Raw genomic sequence first — 14759 nt, 5'->3', positions numbered from 1 at the left:
AACAGAATATAATTAAATATGATCAGGCTAGTGCATAGATCAGCGCCACACACTAGACTTTGTGTGTATTTTGGTCTGTTAGAAGAAAGTGCCTCCTAAAATTTTAAAGAAAGAAAGACTTATATATGTACAAAATAAGGGTTGATACAATGAAGGGATGGAAGATGACTGTAAAGATGAAAAGTATAAAAGATTTTATAAAAGGAATTGATAAGATAAGAAGTTGTTTGAAAAAAGAAAGAAGAAGATTAAAAAAAAAGGGAGAGAATGTGATCAGGAAGGAGACTAGAACAAAGCCATACACTAGTGATTTAGGGTATATTTTGATCTGTTAGAAGAAACTGTATCTCAAAATTTTAAAGAGAGAACAACTTATATATATATGCCAAAAATAAGGGTATCTACCATGAAGGGATAGAATATGACTCTAAAAATGAAAAATAAAAATGTTCTTTTTTTCAAAAAGGGATTGATAAGATGTTGGTTGGAAAAGGGAAAAAGAAAAATTAAAAAAAAAACAGTTAAAAAAACTAACTTTGAAAAACTAATGAATCATGGTAAAAAAGCCATGATTCTATGTGCAGTATTCCCCTAGCGCTGGAGTTCTCCCGTTCTCCTTGATCGGTAAACTTGGTCTTGGCTTGCTGGCTGTTCGTGCTGATCTTCTGGGGGAGGGGCCTGTTGCCGTGGTTCCCAAATGTCTTTGCTGGAGGCGGAATTGCCCCGCCCTTGCGGGTCCGGGCTAAGCAATCTGCTCGGGTTTGCTCTCGGGAGCTTTTGTTCCCTGCAAGCTCTCGGTACAGCTTTGGAGGACCAGAGTGAAAATGGCAGCCTCCCAATCTCTGCCCGGAGGAGCCGAGACCTTGGGGCCCCACTCCTCAGTGCACCCCCAAAGAAAAGCAGTCAGTCACTCCCGTGTCCCCGGTCTCTGGCCACACTCCATGCTCACCCGGCCTGTGACAGAGCGTTTCTATCTCTGGCACCCGACCCCGTGTGGAGTCTCCAAACCCAGCAGATCCCTGTGGTGCGCTCCTGTGCCGCCCCTCCCGGGGGAGAAAGGGGAGTCTCCCCGGATCTGCCGCTTGTTGGGTCCCTGCTGGAGGAGCAGTGGCCCGACTGGGCCTCAGATCACTGTTTATGGCAACCCCAAGCTGAGAGCCTGCGCCTCGGCTCTGTCTCTGCAGCCGGCTTCCCTGCTCCAATACCTGGGAGCTCTGCTGTGCTCAGGCATCCCCGGTCTTTCTGTGACCCCGAGGGTCCTGAGACCACACTGTCCCACGAGGGTTCCACCCCCCTGCTTAGCCACTGGAGTGACGTCCCTCAGTGGAGCCAGCTTCTACAAGTTCCGATTTTATGCTCCGCTGCTCTATCACTTGCCAGAAGCGGCCGACGGAGGCCCCCTTCCCTGCCGTCTATCCTCCCGAATATCGCCTTGGATTCACTTCTCCTCACGTCCTACCTTCCAGTAAGTGGTCACTTTTCTGTTCAGAGAGTTGTTGCTATTCTCTTTGATCTCCTGTTGAGTTCATAGGTGTTCAGAATGGTTTGATCCCTATTCAGCTAAATTCCTAGATTGTTCTGATCTTAGAGGAAAAGCTCAGTCTTTCACCCTCATGATGTCCATTGCAGGTTTTCATACATTGCTTTTATTATGTGGAGGTATGTTCCCTTCTAGTCCTTGTTTGTTGAGTGTTTTTATCATGAAAAATGTTGAATTTTGTCAAATGCTCTTTCTGCATCAATTGAGATAACCGTATCTTTTTTCCCCTTCATTCTGTTAATGTGGTGTATTACATCATTTGATTTTCATATGTTGAACCATGCTTGTATTCTAGGAATAAATCTCACTTGGTCATGGTGTATGATCCTTTTAATACACTGCTAATTGGTTTACTGGCATTTTGTTGAGGATATTTGCATCAATGTTCATAAGGGATATTGGTATGCAGTCTCTTCTTGTGGAGTCTTTGTCTGGCTTAGGTATCAGGAATGCTGCCCTCAGAATGAGTTAGGAAGTGTTTCCTTTTCTTCAGTTTTTTGGAAAAGTTTGACAAGCATTGGTATTAGTTTTTCTTTAAATATTTGGTAGAATTCACCAGTGAAGCCATTGGGTCCAGGGCTTTTTTGTTGGGGGATTTTTGATTATTGATTCAATCTGCTTACTATTAGTAAGCAGATTATGTCTATTCAGATTTTCTGTTTTCATGACTTAGTATTGGTAGGTTTTATGGTTCTATAAATTTGTCCATTTCATCTGTGCATCCAGTTTGTTGGCATATAATTTTTCATAGTATTCTCCTGTAATCTTTTTTTTTTTAAAGATTTTATGTATTTGTTTGAAAGGGAGAGAGAGGGGTGCGCCTGGGTGGCTCAGTCGTTAAGAATCTGCCTTTGGTTCGGGTCATGATCCCAGGGTCCTGGGATCGAGCCCCGCACCGGGCTCCTGGCTCAGCCAGGAGCCTGCTTCTCCCTCTCCCACTCCCCCAGCTTGTGTCTCTCTCTGTCAAATAAATAAATAAAATCTTAAAAAAAAAATGAAAGAGAGAGCGAGAGCACACACACATACACACAAGCGGGGGAGGGTCAGAGGGACAAGCAGACTCCAAGATGAGTGCAGATCCCAGCATAGGCTCCTTCCCAGGACCCTGAAATCATGACCCGAGCCGATGTCAGGCACTTAACCTACTGAACCAGCCAGGTGCCACCATTTCTTATTTTAGTAATTTGAGTCTTTTCTCTTTTTTCCTTAGTGCATCTACCTCAAGGTTTATTATTTTTTGTGTTTTTGAGGAAACCAACTTTTAGTTTCATTGATTGTCTATTTTTTTTCTACTCTTTATTTCATTTTTCTCTGCTGCATGCTTTATTATTTCCTTCCTTCTGCTGGCTTTGAATTCAGTTTGTTCTTTTCCTGGTTCCTCAAGTAGTAAAATTAAGTTATTGATTTGAGATCTTTCTTTTTTTATTTTACTTATTTTTATTTTTTTATTTTTTAAAGATTTTATTTATTTATTTGCCAGAGAGAGCGAGAGAGCACAAGCAAGGGGAGTGGGAGAGGGAGAAGCAGGCTTCCCACTGAGCAGGGAGCCCGATGCGGGGCTCGACCCTAGGACCCTGGGATCATGACCTGAGCCGAAGGCAGATGCTTAACCATCTGAGCCACCCAGGTGCCCTGAGATCTTTCTTTTCTTAAAAATGTGTTTGTAGCTATAAACTCCCTCCTTAGCACCAATTTCTTGCATACCCCATAAGTTTTGGTATGTTGTACATTCATTTTCATTTGTCTCTAAGTATTTTGTAATTTCCCTTACATTTTCTTCTTTTATCTATTGGTTGTTTAAGAGTGTGTTGTTTAATTTCCAGAATTTTGTGAATTTTACAGTTTTCCATTCTCGTACTGATTTCTAATTTCATCCTGTAGTGGTCAGAGAGGGTACTTTGTATGATATCTATCTCTTTAAATCTACTGATACTTACTTTGTGGCCTAAAATATGATCTATTCTGGAAAATGCTACATATACACTTGAGAAGAATGTGTATACTGTTGTTGTTGGGTAGAGTGTTCTGTGTATGTCTGTAAGATCCAGTTGGTTGGTTGTGTTAAGTCCTCTGTTTCTTTTTTCTGTCTGTTTGTTCTGTCCATTGCTGTAAATGGATATTGAAGTCTCCCATTACTATTGTAGAACTGTCTATTTCCCCATCAATTCTGTCAGATTTTGCTTCATATATTTTAGTGGTCTGTACTTAGGTGCACAAATGTTTATAATTTTTTATCTTCTTGATGTATTAAACCTTTTTAAATATATCATATCCTTCTTGTCACTTGTAAAATTTTTGTATCTAAAGTATATTTTGTTTGGCCTTAGAATAACCACTTCTGCTCTCTTTTGGTTACTATTTGCATGAGATATTTTTTTTCATCCTTTGACTTTCAATCTATTTGGATCTGAAGTGAGTCTCTTAGAAACAGTATATAGTTTGATCATGTGTTTTTTATGCATTATGCCAATCTCTGTCTTCTGATTGGAGAGTTTATCTATTTATATTTAAAGTAATTACTGATAAGGAGGAACTTCTGGTATTTTGCTATTTGTTTTCCATATGCCTTATAGCTTTTTTTTTTTTTTTAAATTTTGTTTATTTATTTGAGAGAGAGAGAATGAGAGATAGAGAGCACGAGAGGGAAGAGGGTCAGAGGGAGAAGCAGACTCCCCACTGAGCGGGGAGCCCGATGCAGGACTCGATCCCGGGACTCCAGGATCATGACCTGAGCCGAAGGCAGTCGCTTAACCAACTGAGCCACCCAGGCGCCCTGCCTTATAGCTTTATGTTATTCCTTTCCTACATTACTATCTTCTTTTGTGCTTAGTTGAGTTTTTGGTAGTAAAACATTTAAATTATTTTGTTTCTTTTTGCATATATTCTATAGCTATTTTACTTGTGGTTATCACTAGGATTGCATTTAATATCCTAAAGTTATAACACTCTAAATTGAATTTATACCAGATTAACTTCATATAAAAACTGTTCCTTTACAGCTGTGTTCCCATTCTTTTTAGTTATTGATGTCATAAAATTATATTCCATATATCATGTGCCCCCAAACATAAAATAACAAATCTTTTAAGTAAATTAATCTCTTAAATTATGTATAAAATAAGATTTGGAATTCCAAAGTTCCAATAATTCTAGCTTTGATATTTGCCCATGTATTTACCATTATTGAGATCTTTACTTCTCCATATGGCTTTGATTTACTGTATCACAACTAGTAATTTCACCCTGAGGGACTCCCTTGAGCACTTCCTGTGGGTCAAGTCTAGTGGTAATGAACTCCCTCAGCCTTCATATATCTGGGAATGTCTTGATTTCTACCTCACTTTTGAAGGACAGATTGGCAGGATACAGGATTCTTGACTGACATTTTTTTCTTTTAGCTCTCAGAATATATCAGACCACCACCTTCTGGTCTCTGAATGTTCTGATGAGAAATTGGCTAATTCTCTTATTGATGATCCTTGTATGTAATGATTTGCTTCTTTCTTGATGCTTTTAAGATTCTCTCTGTCTTGTCTTTCTAAAGTATGATTATAATGTGTCTTGGCATGGGTCTCCTTGAGTTCATCTTACTTGAAGTTCATCTTACTTGAAGTTCATTGAACATCTTGGATGGAATTCGGGAAGTTCTTAGCCATTATTTCTTCAAATATTCTCTCTGTCCCTTTCTCTCTCTCTTCTCCTTCTGGAACTCCTACAATACATATGTTGATCCAGCTAATGCTGTCCCACAGGTCCTTTAGGATCTGCCTGCTTTTCTTCATTCTTTTTTATTTCTGTTCCTCAGCCTGGATAATTTCCATTGCTTATCTTCAAGTTCACTGATTCTTTCTGTTGCCTGCTTAAATCTTCCTTTGAATCCCTCCAGTAAATTTTGCATTTCAGTTTTGTACTTTTTCAGCTTCAGAGTTTGTTCTGGTTTCTTTTTAGGTTTTATATCTCCTTTTGATATTTCTATTTTGTTCACACATAATTTTCTTGACTTTCTCCACATCTTCCTTCAGTTCTTTGAGCATCTAAAACCATTGTTTTAAAGTTTTTGTCTTGTATATTTGACATCAGGTCATTTTCAGGGACAGTTTCTGTTGATGGATTTTTCCCCTTTAAATGGGCATTACTTTCCTGTTTCTTTGCATGCCTTGGTTGAAAACTGGACATTTGAATCAGTAATGTGGTAGCTCTGGAAATAAGATTCTCTCCCTTCCTCAGGGCTAGCTGATTTTTAAAATTATAATTAATTAATTTATTTATTTTTGTGTGTTTATTGTCATAGGCTGTCTCTGTGCTGAGGATCAGCCTGAGGTGTAAACTTAATGTCTTCTTATTTCTTTTCTGAACCTTTTTCTGGGCATTCTTTAATATCTGACTCCCAAAAGGGAAAAAAAGGCGGGGGGGGGCAGTGTGGAAATGAGAAGGAGTGGATAGAGAAAGGACCCTGGTCCTTTAAATTCCCTGGAAGTCACTTCAGCAGGAGGAGGATGGTCTTGCAACAAAGAGGGGAGGTGCAACACCTCTTCATCTGCACATTTGTGATCAGAAGCAGTAATCCGTGATCACAGCAGAGACATGATATTTGGAGGTAGGAGCCCTTTGTGGCCTACTTTGGCTCTCACAAACTGCTCTAGGAACACAAGTACCTATGAGTCTGCAGGTGGGCAATAGGTAGCTGCTACTTTGCTAAGAGCTGATATTGACTGAAATTAACCACAACTTTACATCCAAGCCTTTCTCCTGAGAGTTACAGCTTTCAATAGACTCCAGAGTTCCAAAGCAGTTACTTCACACAGTTTTTGCTTGTGCAATTGTCCAGGTGGAGAGATAGATTCCTGGTGCTTCCTACTCTACCATCTTCTTAGCAATGAACTTTATTTAGCATTGTAAGGCCTGTTCTTTTAAGATGAAAACTCCTTCTTGATCTCATATAAGTATCTTGGATATGTGCAACAACCAGCACAGTCAATGAGAACGTTTTCATCACCCTCAAAAAGAAACCTTGTACCCTTTTCTTAAAAAAAGATTTATTTATTTATTTTTAGAGGACAGAGAGAGCCCAGGGTAGGGGTAGAGGGTGAGGGAGAGAAAGAATCTCAAGCAGACTCCCCGCTGAGCAAAGCCTGACACGGGGCTTGAATCCACGACCCTGAGATCATGACCTGAGCTGAAATCGAGTCAGTTGCTTAACCAACTGAGCCACTCAGGAACCCCAGAAACCTTGTACCCTTTAACTATCAACTCACTATCCCTCCCCCCCTCCCCAACCTTAAGCGACCACTAATCTACTTTCTATTTCTGTGAAATTACCTATCCTGGACATTTCATATAAGTGGAACCATATAACATATGGTCTTTGGGACTGGCTTCTTTCTCTTAGCATAATGTTTTCAAGGTTCTTCCATGTTGTAGTATTTTCAGTGCTTGACTCCTTTTATTTTATTATTTATTTTTTAAAAGATTTTATTTATTTGAGAGAGAGAGAGCACAAGTGGAGGGGAGGGGCTGAGGGAGAGGGAGAAGCAGACTCCCAGCGGAGCAGGGAGCCCAATGTGGGGCTTGATCCCAGGACCCTGGGATCATGACCTGAGCTGAAGACAGACACTTAACCGACTGAGCAACCCAGGTGCCCCAGTACCTCATTCCTTTTAATGGCTGAATAATATTCCATGTTATGGGTATACCAAATTTTGTTTATTCATTTTTCAGTTGATGAACATGTGGATTGTTTCTACATTTTTGGCTATTATGAATAATACTGCTGTGAATATTCATATACAAGTTTTACTTGTGGACATGTTTTCATTTCTCTTGTGTATGTATCCAGGAGTAGAATTACTGAATCATATGGTAACACTATGTTTAAATATTTGAAAAACTGTCAGACTGTTTTCCACAGTGGCTGCACCATTTTACATTCCCACCAGCAGTGGATGAGGGCTCCAATTTTTCCATATCCTCACCAACATTTGTTATTATCTGCCTTTTATTCTTGTGGGAATAATGTGGTATCACATTGTGGCTATGACTTGCCTTTTCATGATGACTAATGATGTTGAGCATTTTTTTTCATGTGCTTATTGGCTTTTTATAGATCTTCCTTGGAGAAATATTTATTCAGGTCCTTTGCCTATCTTTTAATTGAGTCATTTTTCTTTTTGTTATTTGACTGTAAGAATTTTTCATATATTCTTCATGCAAGTCCCTTATCAGATATATGACTTACAAATAGTTTCTCCCATTCTGTGGGCTGTCTTTTCACCTTCTTGATACTGTTCTTTGAAGTACAAAAGTTCTTAATAAAGAAAAAAAATTTTAATTTTGACTAAGCCTAACTTATCCAAGTTACTATTTTCTCTTTTTTGTTCATGCTTTTGGTGTCATATCTACTACTATTGCCAAATATGAGGTCAAGAAGATTCACCGCTATGTTTTCTTATGTGAATTTTTATAGTCTCAGCTTTTATATTTTGGTCTGATCCATTTTGAGTTAATTCTTGTATATGGTGTGAAGAGTCCAAATTTATTCTTTTGCATATGAATAAAGAGTTGTTCAAGCACCATTTGTTGAAAAGACTATTCTTTCCCTATCGAATGGTCCTGGCACCTTTATTGAAAATAAATTGGTATAGACACATGGGTTTATTTCTGGACTCTCAATTCTATTCCATTGATCTATACCTGCCCTTATGTTGGTACCACATTGCCTTGATCACCATTGCTTTACAGAAAGTTTTGGAATCAGGACACGAGTCCTACTTTGTTCTTTTTAGAATTGTTTTGACAATTTGATGTCCCTTGCAGTTCCAAAAAATTTTCATATCCGCTTGTCAGTTTCTACAAAGAAGTCGGCTGGGATTCTGGTAGGGATTGCACTGACTCTGAAATCAGTTTGGGGAGTACTACCATCTTAACAATATGAAGTCTTCTGATTTATGAACATGGGATTTTTTTCCCATTTATTTAGATATTTTTTAATTTCAACAATGTTTTGTAGTTTTCAAAATATAGGTTTTGCACTTCCTTTATTAAATTATTCCCAAGTATTTTGTTCTTTTTGATGCTTTTGTGAATGGAATAATTTTCTTAATTTCATTTTCAGATTGTTAATTGCAAGTTTATAAAAATATAATGGACTTTTGTATATTAATCTTGTATCTTGCTGCCTTGTTGAACTTGTCTATTAGTTCTAATACTTTTTTTTAGTGGTTTCCTTAGGATTTTCTGTATGCAAGATCGTATCAGCTGTGAATAGAGACAGCTTTATGTTTTCCTCCCCAATGTGGATGTCTTTTATTTCATGTCCAATGAAGTTTGGAACTTGCCTACACTCTGCTGCAAATGAAGTCAGTTACTTTGAGGGGACATCAGCAGCCATTTGTTTTATGGTATGCGTATCCCCTGGGCAAAATCTCAGAGCTCTGGAGCTCAGAGTGGGGACAATGCCAAGCTTCTCTCTGTGTGATACCGCATGCTCTTCCATTGTAGTAGGGGAGGACACATAAACCTTCATGGCCTCGAATCACTACACTAAATGAACAAGGCCAAGGGGATCAGGCCCCAGTATTCTCAGCAGCACCACACTTGAGATGGAGCCTCCATTCTCGAGTGGGAGCTGGGCAGAAAGGAGCCCCCACCTCTGGGCCATACTCATCTGAGACTTGGTTTCAGTAATGGGCAGCCGGGGACGGGATGATGAATGACGAAGTGCTGCCTTTTCCAGGAAGAAAGCTCTCCGGCTGGGAGTAGGGGAGAGAGGGAGCCCTGTGTTCTTGGCTGTGGCAATCTGGAACAGAGTCTGCCTTGCTGAGCTGGGAAGGGGGGGAGGAGTGAGTCCCAGTTCAGGTACTAGGGAACCTATCTGTTCTTGCCACATTTTAGCAGCTTTTCTTGGATAAATGTTTCTTTTTTTTTTTTTAAGATTTTTATTTATTTATTTGAGAGAGAGAATGAGAGATAGAGAGCATGAGAGGGAAGAGGGTCAGAGGGAGAAGCAGACTCCCCGCCGAGCAGGGAGCCCGATGCGGGACTCGATCCCGGGACTCCAGGATCATGACCTGAGCCGAAGGCAGTTGCTCAACCAACTGAGCCACCCAGGCGCCCCTGAATGTTTCTTTATATGGTGTCTGCCCTTAGGACCATTTCCATAAACTTTAAATGGTTATTTTAAAAATACCTTTTATCAGTTTTGCTGGGGAGTGGGTCCAGGGACCTCCTTATGCTGTCATGCTTGGAAGACCTTCTCTGTGTGACTCATATTTGAGATTCTTCATTTATCATTGCGTTTTCAGTCTTGGGCAGAGATACTGGTTTTTTAATTTTTTTAAAACATGAATACTCATAGCAGCTTTATTTGTAATAGCCGAAGACTAGAAATAGTCCAAATGTTCACCGATAGGTAAATGGATAAACAAACCATGATAGCTCTGTACAGCGAGCACTACTCAGCCACCGAAAGGAATGGTCTATTGACTCACTCAGCCATGACATTATGTGGGGCGAAAGGCAGGAGAATGCAGACACTGCATGGATCTACTCACACAAAACTCAGAAAATGCAAGCTTATCCATAGGGACCAAAAGCAGATTGTGGATGCATGTAGGATGGGAAAGAGGAGCGGTGGGGTAATTATTGATGGGAACAGGAGACCTTGGGGAGGGATGGATGTAGTTATTATCTTGATAGTGGAGATATTCTCACAGGTGTAAAGCATGTCAAACTTACCAAATGGAACACTGTAAATATATAGTTTACCATATGCCAATGATAATCTCAATAAAGCCATTAAAAAATAAAATGAAGGGCGCCTGGGTGGCTCAGTTGGTTGGGCGACTGCCTTCGGCTCAGGTCATGATCCTGGAGTCCCGGGATCGAGTCCCTCACTGGGCTCCCTGCTCGGCAGGGAGCCTGCTTCTCCCTCTGACCCTCCCCCCTCTCATGTGCTCTCTCTCTCTCATTCTCTCTCTCAAATAAATAAATAAATAAAACCTTTAAAAAAAATAAAATGAAGAGTGAAAACCCGATTGTTGGTCATATAGTTTTTCTATACACAACACAAAAGTGTTGACTTTTGCTGTTGAGTAGTTAGGTAGCTAGTACATCTATACTAACTGAGCCAGCTAGTTTGCAGTGTTCTGGGCTGCTTCCCTTCCACACCATGTGTTAACCTGACAAGTATCTTTTATTAAATAAAGGACAGAGAAATGAAATGGCCAGCCATCAGGCTCAAATTGATGCATTCTTGATAAAAATCATTGACTTTCGTTCCTGCTGGGGCTCCATTAAACTAATCACAAAGAGACACACCATTTCTACCATTACCTTGTGAATTAGCTTGGTGCTCTCTACTTCAACACAGGAGTGAAGCTGCATTCATCCTGAGTTTGAACATGCAAAGCGACCACACTCAGCTCTCAGTGCACGGCCCGGAGTTGAATAAAGAGAAATATGTAGGAAGGGCACAAGCGGGTCTTTGACTGCTTTAAAATCCAAGCAGGACAAGGAGGTGGTATGTGACTGTGGAGATAATTTCCTGGTGTGGGAGGAGCTGGGTGGCTTCACAGGCCCCCTTTGGCCCCTGTGTTCCTTTTATGCTTCCTGAAGTCCTGCTGTCTGGCTCCCTTGTTCAAACTCAGGCACTTCCCGTGCTTCTCACTGGCTGGCACCTCCCCGGGGTCACTTCTGCTTCCTCTTTTCCCTCCTTCTTCCCTCATTTCCTGTGTATGACATATCAGGCAGGTCCTGAGGGGGAAGCCACTTGATGGTGTGGATTTACCTCCAGGCTGGTTGGGACTTAAGTTTTTCAAAGAGAATCCAGGCAGCGGGTGGGAGAATCTCCCTGTGGGATCCTGTCCTGGATTGAGTTGCATGGAAATTAAGTATTAGCTTTAGGCTACTTCATTACAGCTTTAAGGTAAGTAGCACTCAACAGTGATTTTTATACTCAAGTTCAGTATCTGTCTTTGAAGCAGGAAGTGATTCCAAATCTAATGTAAACTGTCCCAGGAAAATGGAGGTTGACCCATAACTCCAGGTTTCTAATGGCAGGGGCTGGACATGGAGGCATTTCTGACACCCAGGCCCACTCCCCATCCCCCCAAGCTCCCCGGAGTGAAGCCCCAGGGGAACCACTGCTGGAGAACCCGAGACGCATTGCTTCCACCTGACAGCCCAGGGCGGGTGCAGGATCCCCTCCTCCCCTGCATCCCTCCTATGTGACACACTTCCTGGTGCTTGAGGGTCAGCTAAATTTTAATTTACTGCAAAATCTGGAAACCACTCTGAGCTTCTCAGAGATGGACACAGGCTAAAAGTTTTGCGATGTGACCAGTGAGCAAATTCTGGGGATTCGTAGGGTGCAGGAGTTGTTTGCCTTAGAGAAGAGGGGCTCTTAGGGTCCTAAGCGTCTTTAACTATTTGTAGGCAGATTCTAAAGACGGTGGAGGCCTGCTGTCAGAGAGCCCTGCTGGGTAAAAACCGTGTTGCTGGTGGAGAGTTGCCCCAGCACCGGGCTCTTCTGTAACAAACAGGAGCAACCACCCTCCCACCCTGGACGCAGAGTTACACGACCGATGCTGTTTCCAGACAGACACCGGGCACAGAGTTGTGCCGGCAGAAAAACAACAACCTTGGCTGCTTTGGCACATGGAAATGCAGGAGCACTGCCTGAGCACAGGCCCTGGGGCAGGAACCTACTTCCTACCACCTCCTAGGTGCCATCTTGGCCAGGTTCCTTCACTGCCTGCTGCCTCAGTTTCCCCATGGCCCCTCCCTCATGGGATGAGTATGAGGGTTAACCAGGAAGATGGTGTAGCAGGCTTGGGACTGCACAGAGGGACCCCCAGAGCTGCTGTTGGTGCCCTTGTTCTGCTGTGGGTATGGAATTAGCCTGAGCCCCAGGTAATACTCTGATGCACACACCACAGAGGAAAAGGCACAGGGCTCTCTGCAGGGAGGATGGGAACCCCATGTTCTGGCTCTGGGGCAGCTCTTCTGTGCAGGCCTGGAGTGGAACACTCTGGGCCCTGCCAGGTTTGGTGCTGACTGTAGAGAGCAGGGGCCCTGGTACCTCTTCTGTGTGCAATTGTTCCTGCTGTTGGTCTGGCCCCTGGTCCTCAGGATGCAGGACAATTTCTCCAGCAGCAGGCGGTTGTCCCTGTCGATGGTGGCGAGCCGCTCCTCTTCCAGCTGTGGACAGACACACAAGGAGCCTCTGGAAGCCCCAGCTACGTCCGTGCTATTACTGTGCAGATTTATTTAGAGGATCCCTTCAACCCCACATTTCCTTTGACTTGAGCACACTTCAGCAACCTGTGTGACACGGGCAGGCTCCCTTGTCTGTCTGTGAATTGGAATGCATTTGGATGGGGCCAGATTTCATACACTCAGAGTGGAAGTAACAGTGAGGATGCTATGAGTCTTTGTGAAATTAGGTCACTCTCCAAAACTCTGTGGCGGTAATGCTAATGAGGAAATCACTTCATGTTTTAAGAGAGGTATTTTATACTGTTGAGAAGAAGAGAAGATTGGAGCCCAGAGGAAATGAAAATCCTCTTGGTTAAGGTTTTAGAATTGATTGATCTGCTGGCTTGCTTGGCAATGATTAGTTCTGCCCTCTTCAGCTCTCATTACTAACAGCCACAGAGAGAGCACACAGCATTTAGCTTTGGGGGTATTACTATCAGCATAACCATGAGAGTCTTATTCTCACTCATGGTTTACACTTCAAGAAATAAATATTCTGTGGTGGTCAAGAAATGGTCTTGTTTATTATTTTTTTATTTACTTTTATTTATTTATTTATTTTAAGAAGTGGTCTTGTTTAAAGGAAGGGTACTAATTGATTTCTTTAAAGCTGCAGTGAGTAACATGCCACCGTGCTTTCCTGCCCGCCCTGGCCTCTCTTCCTGGAGACAGCAGGTAGACTGGAGAAGTCTCCCGGTGTACCTACCACCCACCAGCTCTATTCTGGCAAGATGAGGTTAATTGGCTGCTGACACGGCATGTCATCGTTGATGACAGGAACTGTTTATCCCTTACTGAGCCTGCATTTTCCATTTCCCTAGTTTCTGAGCTGACGTTTCCTCATTAGCTGCACCAGTAACGGAGAAGTAGAACAGAGATTACCTTCAGTTTCTTGAGTTTCAGGTGGAGGTGGCTGAGGCTCCGTGGGGCGCGGGCATCCACGAGGGGCTGGGCATCCTGGACCTGAGCGCAGAGAGGCAGTGTGACCCCAGGCACACTTTTAGCAGGTAATTAACATGAACTCAGATTGTTTGCTTCTGGGCTATGGCACCGGGGACAAGTACCGATGATTGTTTGTGGCACCAAAGATTCCAAGGCGGCCTGGGAGAGATAGTCCTGAATGAGGCTCAGGACTTGAGTCAGAATCCAAGTAACCCCTGGAGGGAAACAGGCAGCCCTGGGAAATGTGCTAGCATTGTTGTTTTCAAGTAGAGAATTAAGTGGGTACCGAATAAGAATTCATTAAATGTAAGTGCCAGCAGACATTTCTAGTCTGTTGCCTGCCAGGGGCCTTTAAGACAGTGAATTATGAAACTGTCCACCTCACTCTAATTTCTGAGCCTCCAGCAATATGTTCAGGGTGAGCACCTGAAACATTGATTAACTGCGAAATGATCTCTGCAGTTTCCTATCAGAAAATGTACAAACAAGGGAAGAAAATTTATATTTTAAAATGTGGTGGTATTTTAAAATGCATTTGCATGAAGGCTATATGTATTACCATCTGCAACAAAAAGGAACCCCCTCCCCCATATTCTAGATACTTGCTTGTAGATCACTAGCTACTGGGACCTATTAGCTGATAATTTGCAAGTGACAGTGTTGGGAAAGCCCACCAGCTGAGTCTGTCTAAAATGATGTGACCATCATGCACTCTGGGGATCAAACCCAGTGAGCCATGCAGCGGTTTCAGCAGAGCCCCTGTGCAGGGAGCCAGGACAGGGCAAAGGAGCTAGATGGCGAGTAGCTTGAACAGCACACTCAGGAATGGGTGCGTGGTCCCTAACATGAGGGGAAGACTAAAGAACAGAGACAAGGGAATAACGCAACTACATATGTGGCCTGGAGACCCTCTGTCACTGGGTTTGGAAGAAGACAAGACCAGAGGTGGGCTGGCCGGGGCTCTGGGGTGGTGAGCAGTGGTATTCTGGTGAGGGTGGGAGTGGGGTCAGCAGGGGCCAGGCCT

The 14759-nt window shown here is 42.5% G+C and overlaps 1 protein-coding gene across 1 annotated transcript in view; it reads right to left on the bottom strand.

Annotated features, from left to right (window-relative positions):
- CFAP97D2 (CFAP97 domain containing 2) overlaps nt 1-14759 on the bottom strand; it is a 41183-nt gene that overhangs the window by 11873 nt on the left and 14551 nt on the right. The window contains exons 3-4 of the mRNA XM_025874774.2: nt 13676-13756; nt 12618-12736 (exon numbers count right to left, since the gene is read on the bottom strand). Coding sequence (XP_025730559.2) covers nt 12618-12736; nt 13676-13756 — 200 coding nt within the window. The remainder of the gene's footprint in view (nt 1-12617; nt 12737-13675; nt 13757-14759) is intronic.

This window comes from Callorhinus ursinus, unplaced genomic scaffold, assembly GCF_003265705.2.
Source record: "Callorhinus ursinus isolate GAN/ISIS: 27379988/994484 unplaced genomic scaffold, GSC_fseal_2.0 scaffold79, whole genome shotgun sequence".
Taxonomy (NCBI): domain Eukaryota; kingdom Metazoa; phylum Chordata; class Mammalia; order Carnivora; family Otariidae; genus Callorhinus; species Callorhinus ursinus.
This window is presented reverse-complemented; position numbering and strand designations above follow the sequence as displayed.